The sequence below is a fragment of the Perognathus longimembris genome, chromosome 12 (genome assembly GCF_023159225.1).
Source record: "Perognathus longimembris pacificus isolate PPM17 chromosome 12, ASM2315922v1, whole genome shotgun sequence".
NCBI classification, from domain to species: domain Eukaryota; kingdom Metazoa; phylum Chordata; class Mammalia; order Rodentia; family Heteromyidae; genus Perognathus; species Perognathus longimembris.
This window is the reverse complement of record NC_063172.1, coordinates 24,468,413-24,492,721: the sequence shown is the minus strand read 5'-3', so window position 1 is coordinate 24,492,721 and position 24,309 is coordinate 24,468,413. Positions and strand designations below refer to the sequence as shown.

Genomic DNA, 24,309 nt, shown 5'->3' with positions numbered 1-24,309 from the left:
TAATAAGGATTCCAAAATCTGTCCTTTAGATAGTTTGCTTAAATTAGACCTCACTTCAAGTCTCTTGTTTTAAATCATGACCACATCTCTATTTTCTATATTACCATATTTATCAGTGTTTGTGTGGGTATGTTTCCTGTGAAGTGGCATATGTTATCAGTATATCTTTGCAGTATGCTAATTGGAAAGCTTTTTAAAGAGTTTAGAGTTAGTGTTTTTCCAAGACAATGTGCTATTATACCATAGTTTGGTCATTGTCTCAGATGACAAGGAACAAATTAGTAAAAATTTTACCTCTTTAGCTAAAGAACACAATATTTTTGTAATAGATAATATCCTAGTTTCCATGATAACTCCAAGCATGACCCCAAGAAGTGCTTATTAATTATTAATTACTAGTTTTGCTTCAAGATAATATTGATTCTTATGACTAATATCAGCCTTAATTGAAGGTCAGTGAGATTTCTTAAATCAAGAAGGTGTCTAAGGACACCTTAAGTTCAGTAAGAGCACATATGATTAATACACACACACACACACACACACACACACACACACACACACACACACACACATCTTCTTCCCTTAAAATCTTCCTTGCTGTGTGACTGGTTTAGTACTGGTTTTTATATGAAATCCAAACTCTATTCTTTAAATTGCAGCATGAGCATAGAAATGTAATTTAAGTCTGACTTTCATTCAAGACTGATTTGCAGAGCTGGGGATATGGCCTAGTGGCAAGAGAGCTTGCCTCATATACATGAAGCCCTGGGTTCAATTCCCCAGCACCACATATACAGAAAATGGTCAGAAGTGGCGCTGTGGCTCAAGTGGCAGAGTGCTAACCTTGAGCAAAAAGAAGCTAGGGACAGTGCTCAGACCCTGAGTCCAAGGCCCAGGACTGGCCAAAAAAAAAAAAGACTGATTTGCAATTTCGTAACATTGACTGAATAATACGCCAGTATCTGGTGGCTTGTGACACTGAGAGGTGAATGTTAAATACATATTCACTGAGCTTTCCTTTCCTTAGTAAAACAAAAGTCAAGCACCCAGCCAGCATTCAGAAGTGACAGTTGATGTGTGGTTGTTGACTGTAGCACTCTCCATAGATTGTTGTGGTACAAATTGTCATCATGAGTGGATTGCATCAGTGAGCTCCAGAAGAATTACCAAAAAGATCAATAAATAAGATCATTGTCTCAAATTCTTGATCATTTTTCACATGAGCCTCACATTTTCATTTTGCACCATGTGTTTTGAACTACAGAACCTATCTTTAGTGTAAGGCTCAAAAAGTTTCATGAAAATGTATCTGTGCTTCTCCTGTGAGATATAGAGATGAGAAGATTTGAAGAAAAGAATTTTGTTGTAGAAAACTAATCTCCTGTTTAATCTGAGAACTATTAGTGGTTCTCAAGAACTTGTGTGTAGTCCATGCTCATATGATTTCTACAAAGTCATGGAAAAACACAAATAGACTTGCCCTTAGTTTGAATAGCTTCTTTTTATTTTCACATTTGATTTATCTCACCATTTTTGGTATTACATTTGTGTTGTATCACATTGGTAATAGGTACCAGCTTTTTCTTCTTTTTAAAACCCCTTTTGTGAAACAAAACTTGACTTCCTCATTTTAGCCCAGTACATATTTTTCTCTTTTATCAAATATCAACTTCCGTTTTCTCCCATTCTAATCATCCTTAATAGCAATGAGTCATCATTCACCAATGCCTGAACTTCATTACTTACAGTTTAGGAAAAGATAATCAGAAATAAATCCACATGAATATTAACTTCCTGTGAGACAAATTCAAGTTGTGGAGACATTAGTGTTTCATAACTACAGAACTTCTATAGTTTTGCTTTTATAAATCTATCCCCTTTTAATCTTCAAAATATAGCAAACATTTTCTTTTGATGCTGGCTTTATCAATATTTAAGATATAGCACAGAACTCAGTAAATTTCCTATATATTTATTTATGTCTCCAATATATGTGTATGTATATGTATATTCATGCATATTACATATATATCACATATGTATGTGTGCATATATATACATGTATATATATTTACTATATGTGTGTAAAGAGCAACAAATAAAAGGTATTTAAAAGAGAAATTTAGAAATGACTCTGAAATGGAAGGGTACCTTCCTTGTATCACTACCTGTTTTATCAGTTCAAACCCTTTCTTATCCAGAAAGGAAAGCTCTTAAGAAGATGAATGAAGGTGAGTTGTCTCGGTGACAAAAAAATTAAAATTTGACATCTGCCTCTGTTTCAGTTGTAACTGAGAAGTCACCTGTCACGTCCACATTTCAAACTGAGGTGTGAGCCCACTAAATTAAGAGTTAAAAAGCTGATGGTCAGAAGCATTTTACATGACCCTTCACTCACTTCAAGGCAATGTGAGTTTGGAGATGGGAACAAGATTTTTAGACACAGTTGTGAGTGTTTGGGAGACATGCTTGATCCTGACTTTTAGAAAGGAGGGATGAGAAGTATTTTTACCTCATCTCAATTTTTTTATTTTATTTATTTATTTATTTTTGCCAGTCCTGGGCCTTGGACTCAGGGCCTGAGCACTGTCCCTGGCTTCCTTTTGCTCAAGTCTAGCACTCTGCCACTTGAGCCACAGCGCCACTTCTGGCCGTTTTCTATATATGTGGTGCTGGGGAATTGAACTCAGGGCTTCATGTATATGAGGCAAGCAGTCTTGCCACTAGGCCATATCCCCAGCCCCTCATCTCAAATATTTTGGGATAACCAGAAAACTTGGTGGGAACCATACATTAGGCTTGAAGTCAAACTTGAGAGGGAAAAGGAATAAAGACCATAATGGCCGGTGAGAGCGGACCACAGGTTTCAATGATCGTGTGTGTGTGTGTGTGTGTGTGTGTGTGTGTGTGTGTGTGTGTGTGTGTGTGTGTGTGTGTATCTGGTGCAGTGAAAACTGCAGTGGAAAGATGGTTCATTTCCTGTTGGGAAGATGTGGCCATAGAGAGAGCACTGGTTTGAAAGAGTCTTAGCTGTTGTCTGAGAAGTATCCTTGGGGAGAAAGCAATTGCAGCAGAAAGAACATGTAAGAGGCAGGCAGATCCCTGGTAAGAGGAAAGGAACCCTTCTCCACCAGGGAGGAGAGTAGGATTCACCCACAGAGAAGACTGAGGCACAATTACTCAAATATAGAAGAAACCTCTAAAAGAGCCACAAAATACTCCTACCTTACAAGAGAAATCGGCTTTACAAATTCAGAATGCTGGTGCTAGGATGTAAGATCCCCTGCATTCTAGCTCAATGGCTTGACAGAGAACAGACTCAGCAGAACAAAGATGCCTTGTTAGACTAATACCATTGGGAAGGCTTATGCACATTGTATATAGAACAGAATTGTGAGGATCAGGCTTTCTTCCAGTTTTATTACCACATCAGAATGCTGGTCTTTTCATGTTGCCATGATTGAAGTGAAAAAGAACATGGGATAGCCCCCTTATCTCTAGTGCCATTATTAAGTGAGATCTATAAAGCAACTAAGTGTTCACAAGAGGACTTTTTGACAGTCCTTGTGTGTACCAAGTGAATCCATTTATTTTTCAGGTACAGTCAAGCTTTTAGTGGTGGCTACTGTGTGGCTGGTAGGGTTCCATGTAGTGAGGGATCTATGACCTCACATAGCTTATTATCTATGGATTAAAAGCAATGATTTGTCATTTACTAACAGAGCATAAACTCAGCAAGTAGTTGTTCCTGCCACTCTACTATGAAGAGTTGAACTAGAGTTCCCTACAGATTTCAAAGTCCTACAATCAACAGTAAATTGGTACGATCAGACTTTGTTTCTCATTCCTTAATGATGATTGACTGAATACACTATTTTAAAAGACAAGTTATGTACAAATATTGTCAATCCTTCATGTAATTAGAACTTAATGTATAAGGACATAGGTTTTTCTTTTGCCTCTCTTCCTCCCTCTGGCTTTGTTAATGTGTGTTTTCTTGGCTGCATTTGCTCTCCATTTTATTTTTCTTCTACTGTAATTTACCACCTGCAGAAGCATGAAGCCTAGAAAATATAGGAGTGAAATTCTCTTTAGCACAAGGGTAATAAATCAACATAGGCTTAATAGGATCTTCAAACATAAACCTGCTTTTTAGATTGTGTATTCAACCACAATTTTCAGATTTCATATTAGGTCTAGGTTGTAGATCAGAAGACGGCTCTATTTTCACACATCTGTTATGAACATTGTGACTAACCAGAATGATCTGACAGTAATTCCTAGAGAAAGATTTGGGACAGTGAGACTGAACCAAACAGAATCAGAGAAAATATAGAACATAAACAGAAACTCATTTCTTGTAAGTCTTCTTAAGAAGACAGATGCTGACCACTGGGAAAGGAGTGATGTATTCATTAACTGAGGGAGACTAATTCTTGCATATAGTAAATAATTTTAGTGTACACATAATGGGCAAGTCACTGTGACAGGTGCCAGAAAGCAGTGTTTTTTCGCCCCTATCAGACTATGTATAGAATGAGAGATGAGACAGTGATCATTAGACTTTGTGATTTACTGTGATAAGCAACATATTTACAGCTGTAGTCTCTAAGGAGACTTTAAAAATGAGAAACAAGCAACATCTCAAAAGACTTCCAAATTAGGTGGAATGGCTGTATAAAAGCCATTGAGGACAAAGAAACCTTGACTTGTGGGAACTTTGGAGAATGTCATTGGGATGAAAATGTAGGCACTGAGTGGCTCATGATGAGATAGGAAGGTGAGAAATATAAATATACTGTGCAGACCATTGAGGAAAGCTTAGAAATCATCCAACCAAACTTGGAAGCCCTTCGGTGTCTCAAAGCAAGAAAACAATCTATTTGCTTGCTTTGAAATGCTTCTTGGAGCTTCTGTAACATTAATAGCTGGTGGGAATTAAAAATCAGCTGGGGAACCATTATGGTTCCTTTAGTAGTAGACCTGACAAACCTGTCTGCCTTGAATAACCCAGTGTTCTCCTTCCACAGTCCATCCCTATACAAACACACATTGCAGTGTAAGAGTAAGAAAATAAAATCCCCAGCACCACCTTTTCAATCTCTAGGTTATCAAAAACCTCAATAAATTGTTTTGTGAATGTGTCCATACCGGCAGTATTTATTGCCCAGGGCTGTGCAATGAGGGGGAATTGGAGCTGTGTCAGACATAAGATAAACAGAGAAAGGGGATGGCCACCTCAAAGAGAAAGAGGAGTGGAAAATGTTAGGGTTTGCTTGAACGCTGGGTGGGAATTACTTCACAGAGAGGAACAGATCAGCGACCAGGTGCTGAATAGATAATTTAGGAGGAGAGAATTGAAAAGGTGGTGTAAGATCTCTCTCCCCACCCCATTTCTCACTCCTCTTTCTCTATCTCTCTTTCACTCCCCGTTCCCCTCTCTGTGCATAATATAGAAACTTACCTCCTTACCTTCTTCAGAAGTGATTTTTTTTCTTTTCACTTCTCATCCCTGTCTCCGAAAAGAAGCAGATGGCTTCTCATTGTGAAATGAACTATTAGTGTATGACTCAACTTCCTCAGGCACTCTCTTTGGGACTTGATTGCTCAGAGCATCTCTAGTTCACCCTCCTGCTGCCTTTGGGGCACTCTCATGGTCACTGCTCCCCCTAGCGGTAGTTTAAGATTAAATCCTGGGAATCTAACATTCTCAGTTGATTCAGGAATTAAAGGAAGAGAGTCAGTCCATTAGTACATTAAAATTCCAAATAAAGGAAAAGATGCTAATGTTTTCAGAATAAGCATGAATAGATGGTTTTGACAAGGAATCCTGTGCTATTTTCTGTGATAGAAGAAAAAGTTCCTAAGTGATGGAGAAAGAGTAATGAAGAATGTTACAGTTAAGAAAAAGACATAGGGATCCCTATGATAGTTCTGAAGATTGTTTCACATTTATCTGAAGAAAATTTATAGTTAGCTTTGTTGTAATTGGAGCACTGCCTACTTGTCATTTGGTAAGGCACATTGCTTCAAATGGAAAACAACTTAAGATGCACCTAGTGATTCTCAAATTAGGGAGAGGGTACGGCATGTCTTTCTAGAGTAGCTAATTTGAATTTAAGTATGATCATTTTCTTAAAAAGGTATTTAATCTATAACATAATCAAGAATATGCCAAGTGTAGTCACACATGCCTGTAGTTTTAGCACTCAGGATACTGAGGCAGAAGGATCATGAGTTTAAGGCCAGCTCAGCTACATATATAGTTCTAGGCAGACTAGACTATATAGAGAGATCCTGTTTCAAGAAAACAACAACAATAACAATGATGCAACCAGAAATCCAACCTTACATATTAAAAATATTGTTTTCATTAAAAAAAACACATTTAGAACAGCTTCAGGTTATCCTACATCCATCAAGATTTCATTTGAAGACGTCATGAAATAACAGACTAACCAGAAATGCCTTTTTCATCCAACTCCTAGATTCATGTACAAAAAAGGCACCTGTGTTTTTTCTATTCTTTCTTCTCCAGATCTTTTCATCTTCGTGGATGTTTAAGATGAAAAATTGTTGAGCTACTTGGTGGTTTTGGGATATAAACCATTGGGCTCAGCTCAGATTATTATTATGTGCAGAAGCTGCCTTGATTAAGTTTGTAGTTGCCTTATGTTGTACATAAGCAAAACTACATTTTAATCAGCCAGTCCATATGCTTTATCCAGATAGTTTGTAATAGGCCCTGTTAAAAATAGATTTCCTTAATCAACAATGTTGGATAGAAGCCTAAAACCTTAAGATAGTCATATGTGTTCTAATTCCCTCTTCCTTAAATGAGTAAACAAAATGCAATCGAAGAAGCAATCTCATGTTACAAATCATTTCATCAAAGTTAATGAAATTAAATTTCAGTGAAAGCTATTGCAGAAAACTGTTTAACATTGACAAGAATTTGACTTCTAAATCCTTCAAGCTCTAAGCTTTGGATTTACATAAATTTCCACTTTCAAACCTTTCTAGTTGAAAATCTTTGCAGTTCCATTGGCAAAACTGAAATAAATAGGATATTTGTGTAATTTCAAAGTGATTGCTTTCCGTATGATGTCCCCCTCCATAAATACTCAGAAGGATAATCACAAAACTTTACAATTATTAACATTATTTCAAAACCCTAAAGTAGTAAGATGGTGTGCAGTACTCTTGATGTTTGTTCCAAGAAAATATGGTACATGCTTCTAATAAACATAATTAAGTGAAATTAAAATTTCCCATTTGTTTTTTAACAGCATTAACGTTCCAAATTTGATCCCAGATCTCTAATTCCAGAGCCCTTGTTCTTGATATTCTACTATAATTTCCCTGAAACTTGTACATAAGAATGCTAGCACATAATGCTGCAGAATATTTATTTAGATTATACCAAACTGGACTTAATGAATAGAGAATTGTGATATTGTTTGAATTTGTTATCATTTTAATGATAGAGATGAAATAATTTCCTTCTTCTAATCAAACAGCATAAATCCCCTGAAGGGTTGGAGAGGAGACTATATTGCATGTTTATGTATCCTTGTATCAGCTATGAAATATATGATGTCACATTCTTTCAGTTTTCTTTTTGTTTGTCGGGGGGAGTTGTTTGTGATTGTCTATGTGTAGACTTGCTTACATTTTTGCCTTCTATTCTTTCTTTCTTGCTGTGAAAAAGCCCTCCGGCACCTCCCTCCTTCCCTCTCTCCCTCATTCCTTCCTTCCTTCCACCTGTTCATTAAGTGCCTACTATATAACAAAAACTGTGCCAAGCCCTTGGAATGAACTGATGACTAGACTAAGGATTTTCATGAATGTAGTAACTGAGTTATGTATTTGTGAGGACTTCTAGTAGAAAGTCTTTCTCTATTTGCTTCTTTTCTCTGAGTTATTGGAACCTTGGAATATAGTCAACCATCTGGAAAGCCTAAAGAACTTGAGTATCTTTTTCATAAAAGCTTAGTAAGAAATCCTGACCTCTAATGTTAGAGTTATTGAACTCTGAAGAGGGGGGATTGTTTGGAGAATTTAGAGAATTCATGACATAAAAGTAGATAGAAGTTTAGTGACTCCATGTACACCTCTGGACATGCTTCAGTTGAATTCAGTGCATTTTACAGTGAATTTTGTTTTTGCTAGAATTTCTAGCAAGCAATTCCTAGCTCAAATTTTCTAGTCCCTAAAAATGTTTAAGGTAAAGGATTTCTTAGACTAAATTTATGATTAGAAGCATGTCTTTTAATAGTAAGCTGTCAAGATAGCCCATGAACTGTTCCAGTACCAATTTGCTTTCCTGAAGACTCATGTGTAAGCATTTTGCATTGGCTTTGAATTATAAATGAAAATTCTGTACTACCCGATTTCACACTAAGGAAAGATTGCACCTCAGTCCTCATTAGAGACACACAAAAGTATCAGACCCCTGCCATCATAGAGCGGTATAGACTTGGACATTTCTTTATCTCCAGGGGGTGTTTTTCTTGTTTTAATGAATAACTCTCAAATCTATCATTTCTTCTGTGGTTGAACTTCAGAATATGCTTGCTTTTGCTGATTTTAGTGGTTTGTTTTTAGCTCCTGATTTTTTTTTTCAGTCAGACTGTAGAGGAGGGTTAACAAAAGCCTTTAATTTTGCAATGTGAAAAATCTTTGAGGCATTTGCTCCCAAAGCTCTTTCTGAGTGACTAGACTCTTTTGCAGCAGTCACAGTATGCAACTGGGAAAACCTGCGCCCTCAGCACTTTTTCTAGTTTCAATCATGTCCTTGCATTAGCTCTTTCAGGAAGTGAGGAGACAGCTTCTCTAGCAGTAATGAGATATACAAACCACAGATGGCCTTCCCACTGGAACTTACTGCACAAGGACCACAAGAGTCGGGTTTTGGACTCCAGCCATTCATGTGCATCCAGGTGGATTTGAAATGCACATTTGTGTATATGAAATGAGTGAGGCCAAGTGTGAATAGGTGTACCTCCTCAACCATTGTAGACATCTGGGATTTCGCCAACTAGATGCTTACTATAGCTTTCTTGGGTAAAGCAAGAAGACTGCATGAATATCATCATTATAGGTAAGAGCTAGACTGTCCAAGTTGTTGAATAATATCTCCTAATTTATAAGAGTTGAAATTTGTCTTATCTCATTTAATTCCAAAATAAGGCCATTAGATCTGGATATCTTGATTGAATGCCAGCTTGACTGAAATTTAGCCCCATCAAATTTCCATAAATCTCAATTGGCCTGTATGCAAATATATATTTCTTGTGGTTGATAAACGAAATAACTTATAACTTATGAAATAAGTTATAAATAACTTATGAAATAAAATAACTTGTGACTTCTGTATCATAAATGGCCAGTGACTGACCATGTTTTCTTATTTTTGCTTAAGGCAAAAGTTTCTATAGCCCCTGCTATCTGCTAAATACTGTTCTATATTTCCTAATATTGGTTTATCACGTACATTGTATAACAGGTATATCATTGATATCTTCACTTTAGAAGTGACAAAACTGGGATAGGAGGGGTTAGGAGGAATTCCTACGGCTATGTATTTTGTAAGTCTCAGATGATGGATTTAGTATCATGTAGTATGGCCACCATGCACACCCTCATAAGCAAGACACTGTTATTCTCAAGAGACATATGAAATCAGTGCATTGGGACCGTCTATATCAATGTCATAAGTACCTTATGTTCCTGAAGCTTGGGGAATATCTCATTGTGCTACATTAAATTTTCTTAGTTGTTTATCTTATTGGCACTAACATTCTTTTTTTGTAGCACATAGAAGCAGAACTCAGGAACATATTTAATTAGTTGTAATGTAGGCGAAATTTGAACACCGTTTAATAGGACAGGTACTTCCTCACAAGGTTAATGAAAATATTGGGGTTTTTAAAGTGCTTTATACTATAGCTAAGTATTGTTCTAGCCTCAAATGATCATGTAGAACAGGTAGATGAAGAGTGACCAGAAATATTGTTTGGTGGATGAGAGAAGGATGAAGATGGTTTTTTTTTAAAGGTAAAAATTAGAGGGGCTGGGGATATGGCCTAGTGGCAAGAGTGCCTGCCTTATATACATGAGGCCCTGGGTTCGATTCCCCAGCACCACATATACAGAAAATGGCCAGAAGTGGCACTGTGGCTCAGGTGGCAGAGTGCTAGCCTTGAGCAAAAAGAAGCCAGGGACAGTGCTCAGGCCCTGAGTCCAAGCCCCAGGACTGGCCAAAAAAAAAAAAAAATTAGAAAAATATACAAAGAAACAAGCACAATGTGAGAGGAAAGGTGAAGATAAGGTCAAAACAATATGGCAAGTGATAAAATAATAGTACAAGTGGTTTAATGCGAGGAAAGGTACTTCGTGGTGAGAACTTTTGAAGCCCTTGTCACTATTGGCTCAAGCATGAGAAAGGCTATGCAGTCACTGGAGCCAAAATATATACATGGTCTACTGAAAATAGGATGCCAGCTAGGCGCTGATGCTAGCTACTCAGAAGGCTCAGATCTGAGGATTGCAGTTTGAAGCCAGCCCAGACAGTAAAGTCCTTGAGACTCTTATGGTTCAGTTAGTTCAGTTAATGACAGGGAAAAAAAGCTGGAAGTGGCACTGTGGCTCAAGTGGTAGAGTGCTAGCCTTAAGCAAAAGGAGCTTAAGGGCCAGTACTCAGGCCCTGATGAGGTTCAAGGATCCAGACAGGCAAAAATAAATAAATAAATAAATAAATAAAATATTATTCCAGAAACAAGAGCAAGATTTCCAGTGGTTCTAGAATATTGAAATAAATGATGCAATTATAAAATTTAGCTGATTTACTAAGAGATTTGTCCTGTTAAAATTATGGACTATTAAAACTTTTCTACTGCCTATCACTTCCCATTATCCTCAGCCTGTTGGTAGAATGGGCTTGAATTGTATTGTTGCAGAGGAAGAAAGTCAAAGCTGTCAGTACACTTTTAAGACAACTCTTTTTTAAAAATATTCTTGTTTTAATTTTTTTCTCCTCTTTACTAGTGTATATTAAGGATACAAAGTTTTATTATGATATTTGCTTCTCTTTCTTATTTCTCCTTTTTTGAATAAATCTAATTGTTTCATGATTCTATGTTCATACATATATGGAAAATACTTTAAACATAATCCATATCCCTTTTAACCCTCTCTTCTCACCCTCCCATTAGTTCCCATCCCTTAACACCCCCCATTTTAAATTCATGATATATTTTCATAATTCTGCATATGCAGGAGACCATGCAATATTTGTCTTTCTCACTATAACCTATTTCACTTGACATGATGATACCCAGTTCTTCTGGTTTTTTCCTGCACATGACACATTTTTATTCTTTATGGCTGAGTAATGCTGATTTGTATTTTCACAAAGCAGTATTTCAACAAAACACAAAATGTGTTTCCACATTTTCTTTATTCAACAGTTAACACCTAGGCTGTTTCCATAGTTTGACTATCATGCATAGTATTGTTATAAATATGAATGTGTAGGTAGAAGTATGCTGGCTTACATCCTTTCCAATATATGCCAGAAATGGTATAGTTGTATCATCTGTGGTGTTTCTATTTTTTTCTTCTTGAGGAACCTCCATACTGACTTTCATAGTGGACATACAAATGTATATTCCAGCAGGATAAAAAATGTTGTTTTACTTGACACATCCTCTTCAACATCTTTAATCTGTTTTATTGATTGCCATTCTGACTGAGGTGAGATGGAATGTTGATGTCATTTTGATTTTCACTCCCTTTTTGGATAAGGATATTGAACATTCCTTTATTCATCTATTGGCATTTCTACTGTTTTTGAAAACCATCCATCCGGTTCATTTACTCATTTACTATTTGGACTATTCTTTTGGTGTTAATTTTTGGAGCTCTTTGTTATTATGACTATTAGTCTTTGAAGTGATGAATCACTGGCATATTTTGTCCCGTCCTATAGTTTGTCTCTTTATTCTGGAAATGGTTTTCTTTGTTATGCAGAAACTGTTTGATTTGATACACTCCAGATTGTCAATTCTTGTTCTTATTTCCTGAGCAATTGGAGTCTTGTTTAGAAAGGCATTGCCTATGCCTGTATTTTCTGTAGCCGGTTCGGAGTTTCATGCCTTAAATTTAGATCATTGGTCCATTCTGAATTAACTTGTCTACAGTGCATAGAGGGAGACATATTTCAGCCTTCTCCTGTGGATATCCTGAAAATTTTTCCTTACTAGTTCTTGTCCTCCATGTTTGCGTTCTGAAGTAGTTGGGGACTCTCTCAGGGGAAATGTCATAGTACACACCAAATAAAGAACTGCCGTATAGCTTCATCACTTGATTTTTCCCTCCAGTGCAGAATGAGTGACCCCTAGCATGTCCACTACTACTCCTGCAGGTTTTATACTTATCTAGCATCCTAATACGTGTGTGTGTGTCTGTCTGTCTGTCTGTGTCTGTGTGGTACTGGTACTGAGGCTTGAATTCCGAGCATCACACTCTCATGTTACTTTTTTTGTCTAAGCTGGTGCTCTATCACTTGAGCCCCACCTACATTTCTGGATTTTTGCTGATTCATTGGCTATTAAAGCCTCAGATGTTTGTACTTGGGATGGCTTTGAACCACAATCCTCGGCTCTCAGCCTCCTGAGTAGATAGCATTGCAAGAGTGAGACTGAAAGATGATAAAATCGCCTCAGCATCTCCAGGAGTTTTAAGATAAAAAATTCTATAAGGACTCCTATTAACGAATACTTTCTATGGAGTTACTATGCTGTGTATTTACTTGTACATAGGATATTTATTTGGTCTTCCTGGTATGTTTTAGATTTGTTTTAGAGATGAGGAAACAGCATTATTATCAGGCTGAAAAAAAATATATTGGAAAACCTGAAAAGCAGAATAGGATAGTTATTTTCCTCTCTCAAAAGCAGAAGAACAGAGAAAGCAAGTATTATCAATTACCAGACAGTTGGTTTAAAGAAACCAAGCCAAGAGGGATGGTTTTGTATCCCCATCCCAGACATTGGCATTCATTTTCTTTTGGAAATGCAGAGAGCTTTAAACAAAGATCCTTTCAGTGCCTATTAAGAGATTATTTTTATCTATTTTTGCAATGCTTCATTTATTACTAGAGGGTATTGTATTGCATGTACACCTACATATTCCATTATGCTATATTTACGTTTGTTTCACACATTTAATTATGAACATAGTTTGAAATGTAGAAAGACTTTCTCTTTCACAAAACTTGGTAATTGAAGGTAGTATTTAGTGGGTTTCCTTTTCAGCCTGAATAGTCATTTTTAGAATGTAATTGAATTACCCACACAATTCTCTGCTTTCTAAGAATGTGCAAAATGGAAGTCTAGTGTTAAAGTAGGAAACCTTACTGCTTTGGATCTCAAACAATAAATAAGTAATAAATAACCAGACAAGTTTCCATTTGTGTCTTGGTGGGGAAAAGTGATGGGGATGAGGAGAAAGACTGACAGGCTATAGAATGTTATTTTCTGGTTTGGAGCTTTTGGCCTTGTGGAAACCAGCATGGTGACCTTTGTTTATTCCAAGAAGGCTGTGGAATACTTTGGCATTTTGAAGTTCAGTAGTATCACATCGGTTGTAGGATGCAGCACTTGATAAAATATAAGCCATCACCTAACTTGTTATTCTTTAATCTGTTCACTTACTTGCTATTGGTCTCCCACCACAGGAATAAGGGTTGTATTGTAGCAGGTATTGAACCTGTTTGGTTCACTGTGCTCCTTGGTGCCCTAACCAGGATATGGTGCAGAGCATCCATTCAAGGAATGAATGAGTGACAATCTATTTCAACTCATGAAAAGTAGGAGACAGGAAAACATTCTTTGAAAAACTGCATTCCTTTATCACAGTATATTTTCATTCATTTTAGTGACACCTTTCTGAATTGTTAGGCAGATGTTTCCCCCACATATACTTCAATGATCTTCGAAGAACTGATGTTAAAATACTATAGGGAGTCTCCATAATTTCTGAAAAAAAATGTTTCTATTTCAAATATGACTCTGTTGTTGAAAAAAATTCATGATGATAACAGTGTGATGGAATATGATATTCTTTCTCTGTAGGTTGAAGAAAAAGTCACAGTCAGTAGACATTACTGCTCCGGGGTTCAACCCTCTGCCAGGTGCAGGAAAACAAACGCCACAAGCCAGTAAGCCCCCGGCACCTAAGACCCCTATCATTGAAGAAGAACAGAATAATGCAGCAAATACTCAGAAGCATCCTTCCCGAAGGAGTGAACTGAAGAGGTTCTACACCATTGGTGAGTACCAGACATTATATGTCAAAGAATCGATAGACTTCCCTATATAGCACTGAGGATTTGTGTAGCTGCGTGGGTAGATGGCCATTTGTTATATAATACATGTATCCTTCTGAGGGTTTATTTTGACATTTTCTTATATGCTCTTAACAGGAAGATGGAAAAATACTGAGAACTTTCAGCAAAATTAAGTAAGAACACAGGCTTAAGGACCTTTTCTGTCTTAAACCTATGTGTAATACAGTTATATGTGAGGTTTTTCAGTTTTTTTAAGCTGATGTGTTACTATTTTCATTAGCCATTTTCAGCCAATACCTTTCTTGTGTTTTACTTTTGTTCTTTTTCATTTCACTTCAGGCTTCTGAGCCTCTGATTCTGTTCATTCAGATTGTAAAGACAGTGGTTGATATCAGCCTGTAACTAACAAAGCCATGAAATGATGGTTAAAAGTTATTACATTGTGGATCTCTTTTGCCTTGCACATTACATAACTTCGGTGAGACAGTAGTAAGTGATGAATAGTGTGTTCCAGGCATTATGTGACTCTTTTCATAGATGAAATAATAACCTGTTATTGTCAACTTTATTAGACCATTATAAGTGGTGAAATATCAGCTTCTGTGTAACTGCATTTGTTTATTAGCACATTGTTGGACAAATGTTAACAAGTCTTTCAATGGCTTGTGGTAATTAATGATGAACAGAAGAGATAAAGCCAACCAGTAAGAAGGCTGCTTTAGCTTTGATAATTACTTCATGCTGGAAAAATCCGGAAGAATCTGGTCACATTCAAAAGCTGTAATAGTAGTGAATGTGACATGACAGTTTACTACAGCTATATTGACGAGGTCACATTCCCTTTGGCATTTGCCATCTCCACCATCCCAATATGGGAGGTTTGTTCAAAATTTTCTGATATTTTGGTACCTATATGTAGAGATTATAACCTGGAAACCAGATTTCTACTTCTGATTCTCACGTGTGTGTGTGTGTGTGTGTGTGTGTGTGTGTGTGTGTGTGTGTGTGGCTTTGTCAGGAAATTTTCTGATGTGTAGAAGTTAAATTGCTTCCTTCAAGTTGAAGAGTTATGTCCATGTAAGTCTGGTGGTTATCTCAGAATTTGTCTGCTAACCCATGCTTTCCTATTGTGCAACTTTAGATCTTCTAAGTCTACTCACAGCCTCTCTCTTCAGATTCAGATTTTCAATAGACAGCCAGCTTGGTGTCATTGAGAATGACTGAGGTCAAGTAATGAAGATTGCTGTAAGACAGTTTAGATAGGTGCATATTTCAGTTTTCTTTATATTTATGATAGTATAGTTCTTTAAGAAATCAGCTAGAAGGGTCTATAAAGTTGAAGTTACTATTCATCAATGTCTTCTCCTACCCTTAAACCACCTTCTATTGCTTTTCTGATTTATGAACCCACTACAGAGGGTATATTGCCATCAGAAGATAAAGTTTATCCCACAGTCTCAATATACTTTATTAAGGAGAACATGAGGGAAAAAAAACACTAGCCATTTTGACCCCAGGAAATAAAGAGCTATGCCTAGAAAATAGAGATCTAAAATGTGAATGGAATGCAGACAGATGAACTGTGAATTATTTCAAGTAGCACAGATACTACTGAATTTTGACCAGCTAAGTTAGTACTAATTTGACTTATGATCAAAGACATATCTACAGTGCTAAAAAAAGAGACACTTGAACTGTCAAATTTACTAAGTCTAGGTAATCCTTTTTCTACTGAAGACCTGGGAACATTATTTTCAAGGCTGAAATAATATCACCTTTCTAATTAAAAGTCCATTTCATAAAACTATCTCTTTATAACATATTACTTAAAACTTTAAAAATGAACAATTTTATATATTGGTAATTTGATATTCCAAGGACGAGTTACGTCCCTGTGAATCTTACAAGAACTCTGACAGATATTACCTTTTATTTATTTTTTTTTAACAGCACGATTTACATTCTTTTGCCAGTCTTGGGGCTTGAACTCAGGTCCTGGGCACGGTCCCTGAGCTTCTTTGGCTCAAGACTAGCACTCTACCTCCTGAGCCACAGCACCACTTTTGGCTTTTTCTGTTTATGTGGTGCTGAGGAATCGAACCCAGGGCTTCATGCATACAAGGCAAGCACTCTACCGCTAAGCCACATGCCCAGCCTACCTTTTATTTTTATATATAAGAAATAGAGTTTTAGAAGAGTTAAAGGATGAGCCTGGGCCCTTGATGTACTCTGCAGATGAAGTTTGTGTTTTCTTGTGGCAGTTCTGTGCCCCTCACACAGATGCCAGCATCTCTTCACAGGAGTGTACCAGAAAGTTTATGTGGTTAATTCACTAACAGAATGGTTTACAAAAATTCCTAGAGAATATTGCGTAGAAAACAAGGACAACCTAATTATCCACCAGCTAACATTGTTCTTCCATTGAAAAGTGTCACTCTATCTTAATTAGGGATCACACTACTAGAAAGCAAAACCCTGGTGCCCTCTGGTGGCCAATAGTGGTACTACACTTACATATAGCACTAAAGCTCAATACTGTGTATTCAATGTATTTTTTTAAATTTAACCTTTATTGTAAAGGTGGTGTACAAAGGAGTTACAGTTCCATAAGTCAGGTAATGAATACATTTTTGAACAGTGTTACCTCTCATTTTCTCCCTCTTTTTCCCCTTCTGACAGTCACTCTCCATCCCCCGACCCCCTTTGTAAAGTTCACTCAAACTGCGTGTCTAGGCTGTCTAGGGAGTATCACTGTATTCATCACAAAGAACAAAGGGGGATATTCTTAGGAGAGGATCACAGTGGCTCAATAACTATGTATATATGACCATATAAAATGATGCTCCAAGAAATGAACTCCAAGAAAGGGAATCAAGAGATTCTTGTTGTTGTTGTTGTTGTTTTGAACATTGTACTGTTTGCAGTTCTTTCTTTTTGTTCCTTTGGTTCATTCCCTTTTGTCACTGTATTTTTATTTCTGTACCCTTTAACTTGTATATCTTTGGGGAGGAAAACGGTATCACAAAAATGGTTTGACAAAAGATGAACCTGTTCATTGTTTTTAAATCCAAACAATAATTCTAGTGCTTAGGCTTAAGCTATTAGTTTTTTTTAAACCATAGAAATATATTTAAAATTGGCCTAGTTTAAACAAGTTACTACTTGTTTGAGAATACTAAATCATAGGTTAGATGTAATAAAGTTTATATTTATCTGAAATAAGTGGAGAGAAAAAGCAACTCACTGTTGGTATAAAATATATGAATGTCCATTAAATTAAAAGCAAAGTAATGAGTGTATCAAGACTCTGGGTCAGGCAAGAGCTTTTTCTGCCTTCTTATCACTAACTGCAGTAATTAACATGGTTTACAACTACTTGGCATTGATATTTTCAGCTGTGCAGTGAAAAAGTGAGCCTAATAAGTTGTCATTCTATTTATTAGCTTCTAGTTGTACCGGCTGGACTGTCACATGTCATAGCCTAGGTACTCTTCTCAGAGTATCAGCTAAACTCAAGTTATTAGCTGGTCTGAGTACTTAGTGAGTTTTAATTATGGGAAGATACCTTTCCAAAATTATCCTTGTCCACACAACTTAATTTTTTCAGTTGTAAAACTGAGCGCCCTCTTTGTTTGTTGTATATTCTTTCTAAGGTTTTTTTCTTTGCATCTCTGACTTCCTTACCTATGCCCAGTTAAGGACAGTTCCCAGATAATCTTCTTCTCTTAAGGCCCACATAACCAATTAGTGTGAGAAAATCAGTCTTCTATGTTAAACTGAAGTGCTTCCATATTGTATATTGATATTTCCTGGTATTGATATTTTCTGGAATGATTTGCTTTTAGTACTTCAATTGTAACTATTATCTATACTGCTCATGACCAGCTGCCATAAATGAAATGTGAATCTGGTGTCAAAGGAATTTTTTTTAAATAAACTGCAATTACCAGGTGCGCTGCTGTGACCAGATAACCATGTTCAAAAGATAAATCTTGGGCTCGGGATATGGCCTAGTGGCAAGAGTGCCTGCCTCATATACATGAGGCCCTGGGTTCAATTCCCCAGCACCACATATACAGAAAATGGCCAGAAGTGGCGCTGTGGCTCAAGTGGCAGAGTGCTAGCCTTGAGCAAAAAAGAAGCAAGGGACAGTGCTCAGGCCCAGAGTCCAAGCCCCAGGACTGGCCAAAAAAAAAAAAAAAAGAAAAAAAGATAAATCTTTATCAGGGGGGTGGAAAGGAATAAGACCTCCTTTTGAGTAGTAGCTCTCCAATGCCCTCAATGTCTTCCAACTGTGTCTGCCAGGCACCTCGTTCTCAACCTCATTCCCAGGCAGCTATGATGAAAAAAATGAAGTTGTCAACCCTTGATATGAATAACAGAATTTTCTTTCTCACGTTGGTAATGCGTTATACTTAGAATGGGAGTCAAACTCCTTGACAAGGAGGAGTGGCAATTTGGACTGGGATAAAATCCTAGCAAACTGCCCTGCCCAGGGAGCCTGCCTAGCTCTGGGTAGAGTAATGATATTGCACCCTTTGGCACCAAGAAGAATTGCCTTGATGAAATCTCCTATATCTCTTGTGTGTCTGTTCACTTCTGACATGGGAGCTTGGTTGTACATTTCTAACATTATAATGAGAATAAAGTCTATCACATTCACAGTGCTGAGGATGGTGTAGATGAGCACACTAAGGATGGCGAATGTTAAGATCACTTTATGTCCTGCTTCATGCACACCTGTGTATATGCACTCGAATACAAAATTCCCTGAAAACACTTCCTTTGGTGTCCATTCAGACATTTTCAGTCTATCCTATTTCATTTTTACATGCAATCATAACTCAGAAAATTTAATGTCCTAGTCTATTAATAATTTGTGTTCTGCAGTTTTAAAAAAAAATCTCTAGACTAGACACAGAGCCTTTCATATATTTAAAACTTTATTTAAAAATAGATTTTATAATTAAAGCTTTAATAATGAAAACATTAGCTTAGGGCATGTGTACCAATAGGTAAAGAGATTGAACAAAAGCAGAATTTCTCATTTCTCCAACTTTTATCTGTAGTAGATAAAATGACTCAAGATGACAGTGTATAGTGAACATAGATCTTCTGAAACCACAGATCCTTCTTAAATCTACAACATGAAACCAAATAGTAAACTTAGATACTTGTGATTCTCTTTATTCTACTATCATGGTCTCAGAGTCTTATAAATGAAGATTTCTTGTCAATCAACCGTGGGGAGTAGTGAAGGAAGCCATGCATGATCGCTTGCTCACTTTAGGAATTGTATCACATAGTATGTTTTCTCCAGGGTTCAAGAATTAGAGTTTATCTATTGCTATACAGCTCCTGTGACTACAACTCAAAGGCGCTCATTTGTTTTCACACTGAAATTTTTATTGCCTGACAGTTAAGAAATGGGGTAGCTCTTGAATGGAAATTCCTGCCTTCCATCAGTGCCACTCAGTGATTATTAGTTCCCATCAGCCTCTGCTGTGTTAGGACTATATCCAGAGATACAGAGAAGTGAAAGCCAGCTCTGCTTGCCCTGCCCAAGCAGTCGTCATGGGTACTGGGGAAGGATATGCCTGGATTCAGTGCACTCACGGGTGAGTAACACACAACACAGCATTCATTCCCTGAAACAGAAGCTGGAGGAATGCGCAAGGGGGTGGTAGAAGGCTGGGAAGGCTCATCTACCATTGTAGGTGCTAAGGAAGCCCCAGGACTGGCATAGGTGTGCACACACACACACACACACACACACACACACAAATGCTACAGGTATCAAACCCCTCTCCTCATGCTGGGTAATATGGCCTGCAACATCGAGGACAAAGCAAAAACGCCTTAGCTTTCCCAGTTCCTCCTCTCTAGGGAGCTCTAGGTGACTTCCTGGCTAATAGGTGTCTGAGTAATGCCTCTGGAACTTTTCTTCCGTTGATTTCTTTCCTTCCCAGATTTTTCTCTGACCATGGGAATGGGCAGTCTGTGCAGCCTTGTGGTTTGTTCTTTGTGCTCACATATCAGACTTCACCTCTGTCGAAAGGAACCTCTCTCTAACACCAGAAAATCTTCTTAACACAGTTCTTTCCAGTTATATTTGAATGAATGAATCTGAGTTATGTAAAACAACGTATCCACAATAAAAATACATTATTCACTTTTGAATTTCCTCCTTTATGAATTCTGGAAACATTTACTGAAGGCCCATTAGATGCCAGACCTTGTTTAACATGCTTCTGGAACAGGAGGAAACAACACTAAGCTCAGTATTTTATGCCCATACTCTAGTGAGGAAGATGGGCAAGCAATAGATGATAAAATATTTCATACATTGTCAAAGAATGACAAGTTGATTCTATTTTTTGGTGGTGCTGGATTTAAATTTGGGTTGTCAAGTGATACTACTGAGCCGTGCCTGTTTTGAGCAGCTCTGTTTTTCTTAACCTCCTGAATAGCTACAGTTACATATAGGAGCTACAGTGCCCAGTGTGTGTTATCAGGCTCTTAAGTGACTATCAAAACTATTTGAAGGCAACAAAAGCTCATAACATCCCTGCAGAATAAGCAGGTTGTGTGGTATAGCCATCATAGAGTATTCTATGTATCAAATTCTCTGAAGGTTGAGTTACTTAGTCATCCCCAGAACGTACCTAGCACAGAAGACAGAGCAGCGATGAAGAGCTGACTCCTCATACATGTGGGCAGGTCAGCTTCTCTTTGCAAGAGTGAAACCAAAATTAGATGATGGAAATCTTATTGAATGGTTTTCCAGTTGCTACTCCCCACCATTGGTGGTAAAAGAGATCCCTTACAAAAGAATACAATTTCTCCTGAGACCAGTTACTCAAAAAGTCACTAGTTGTTTTGTTCTTCCTTCCTTTCCTCTCTCCTTGCTCTTTTTTTACCCCTCTCCTTCCGTTATTTTTCTCATTTTGTCCACACATTTTCTTCTCTCCCTTTTTGTCAAAAATGAATGGTTTTTGCACAATGAGGGTGTAGTAGATGGAATAAATTGGGTAGATATTTTAAATAAGTCTTTTTTTTTTAAATTCTCTCACTTGAAAAGTATCACGTTGAGAATGGTCCCCAAGATATCCTCTTGGAATGCCATTGGCCTGTGAAATAGTGAACTCTCAAATCCAGCGTTCTTGTCTTTTGTCCTGCCTTCAGGATAGAGTACCTTCAACATCCTCAACTTAATGAAGCTCAGTTAAATACAAATTGCATCTCAGGCTCCAACCCCAGGCGGCTTACATATTAAAAAGACAGCCTACCGAATTACACGTTTCCTGGGAATTCTTCTCAGTCATTGGCCAAATTAAAACAGTAATAACTAGTTTGGAAACTCTAAAAAGAGAAAAGCAAGGCACATATTTAACTACTTTTTAATTGCAATACACTAGACATCTTAAAAGATCATCTCATAATTTGTATACTTGTCATTTCAAAGCCAACGTTTTTAATTATACGAGTTTAAAAAAAAAAGAACAACACTAAAAGAAAATACTGTAACAAGAGATTATAAGAAAAGGAAGTGATGAATATTTCTGGAGATGACACAGACTACAGCCTGAAACTAGGTTACCACTGAAGTGGAATCTTCTCTCCAGGCTAGAAGATTCTTCATGCAAGAGCAGGAGGACTGATTTAATCAGCACAACTGTCTTGGCAGATAAGTCACGAACCATAGCACTGAAACTAAAATGGATAACTGTTCTGATGGGGTCCAATTAAATTATGTTTGGGAGGGGGGAAAAGTGACTTTGTTTTGAATTGGAGTTTGTTCTGGCAGTTTGATGACTTTTTATGTTTTTTAGGTCACAGGAATGTTTGGGGGAAATTACTTTATGGCTGTAGTCTCTAGCTGCTAGTCACCGAATGCACCTGGACTTTGTACAGATTTTAAACAGTAGTGCTCAGTGTGCAATTGTTATTAAGATAGTGGAATTTGAAGATATTAACAGTCCAAGTTCAATTTATTTTTGTTCACTTAAGGACTAAGCAGTCCTTAGGATGGGTATTTGGTTCATACAAGTTTATGAGATCGTCTGTCCGTGTGTGTGTGTGTGTATTGGGTATTTGATTGGCTTTATATTCCATATCATTTTTCTTCATTTTATTTACTTGATCACATAATACCCACAAACAAGGCCAGCCAGTGGTGGCTCACTCCTGTAATCCCAACTACTCAGGAGGCTGAGATCTGAGGATCAGTGTTTAAAGCCAGTTGAAGCAGCAAAGTCTATGGGACTCTTATCTCCAGTTAACCACCAGAAAACAGGAAGTGATGTTGTGGCTCAAAGTGGAGCACTAGCCTTGAGCAAAAGAGCTCAGGAACAGCATCCAGGCCTTGTGTTCAAGCCAGGACCACACCACCCCCCCAAAAAAAAAGAAAGAAAAAAGAAACCCCACAAACAGAAAATCCTTTTCAACTCTAAAATAATTATGAAAGCTTTATTTCTTTCCAGGCGAATTAGCTTTTTAAAGCTAAATATTTATACCATTTTTAGTAATTATTTTTAAGTAAGAGGAAATATACTTGGGTGGAAAAAGTAAGCATACTTGGCAGTGCCTGTCATTTGCTAGTGAAGCAGATGAGAAGTTTTCACAATGTCAGAACCCTGTGTGATATGCTGGCTTTACTCCTTTGTATTTAGTCTGTGACTTTGTATTGTGTCAGAAATAATAGGGCCAGGGTTAAAACACAAAACTTAAATCATAGCTATGTTAAGTGGATTAAGAAATGTCAATAAAATCGAAGTTTCTCTGAGCCAGTTGTGTTACTTTGTGCTTGAATTGCAGCATAATAATCTTATAACTTATTATAAACCAAATTACACTTGTCAGTTTATTTATTGCTCCCTTCATGCTTCTATTAGTTCAAATTGTGAAATAATTAAAATGGGCATTGTTCATGGTTGAGAAATAATCACAATCCAGTTTGAAATTTGCTAAATCTCTATTAAAATGAGTCCATCAGCACTTCTGTGATCAAGACTTGCTTTTTTTTTTTTTTCTTACCAGCCAGCCTTGTGTGGGAATGCTGTCTTTCTTAACAATTATTGGAGAAGGAAAATCTCAGATTGTTATGAAATACCTACTATATTTATACAGTTAAGTATAAAATTTATGGTTGTTTGGGCACTGAAATATTTCCACATTTTCCCAAGATCTCATTTTTATGAAGTGCTTAAAAAATCTTGCACAAATTTAGAAGTTGGTATTTTCTAATTTTCCTTAACTTCAAGAAGATGACTTTTGCAATCAATTCTGTGGTCTTATGCTCAAACTAATATGAATAATGACAATGATGGCTAACATTTTTCAATTAAGGAAGACATATCTTTTTTATAATCAAACCAGTTATCTGTATAAGCCAATAAGAGAATATTAAAATGACATAAAAAAATAAATTAGTATGGCAATGGAAATCGTTCTTTGTAAAAGGCAAAAAAAAAAATCAGTAAGTTAGTATGGCAGGACCTTTTAACTAATAGACATCAGATTTTAAAGAACCTTTTCACAAATATTAGAAGCAGTATACATTCAGTATACAGAGAATGTCCCATTAGATACACAGTCAATAGAGTGCTATTAGCTAAATCTCCTCCTTTTCTCAAATGTCCTTGCTTTTTACCCAATGCCGCTTTTCCATTCCAGAATCCGATCCAGGATACTACACTTGGTTTAGTTCCAAGTCTTCTCAGGTTCTTCTTGGAAGTGACTGCCCATGTGCCCTTGTCATTCTGCTGAAGTTCAGCGCTTGATTGCTGCGTTGTCTATTAGTAGGACACTACTGGGAGAACATACCAAAGTCTGAAACAAAGCTAAGGCTGGACGTAGATAGTATTTATTACTTCCTATAAAAATCCAAGCTTGGCTACTATAGGTCTTTAGAGGTCACTTGGGAATGAAATGCAAACAAGTCATTCATCTGA

At 37.0% G+C, this 24,309-nt stretch overlaps 1 protein-coding gene across 2 annotated transcripts in view; it reads left to right on the top strand.

Annotated features, from left to right (window-relative positions):
* The window catches only part of Oxr1 (oxidation resistance 1), a 274,194-nt gene that overhangs the window by 77,726 nt on the left and 172,159 nt on the right, over positions 1-24,309 (top strand). For both annotated transcript variants that reach the window (XM_048358825.1, XM_048358828.1), the window contains exon 2: positions 14,142-14,338. In XM_048358825.1, the coding sequence (XP_048214782.1) occupies positions 14,142-14,338 (197 nt within the window). The remainder of the gene's footprint in view (positions 1-14,141; positions 14,339-24,309) is intronic.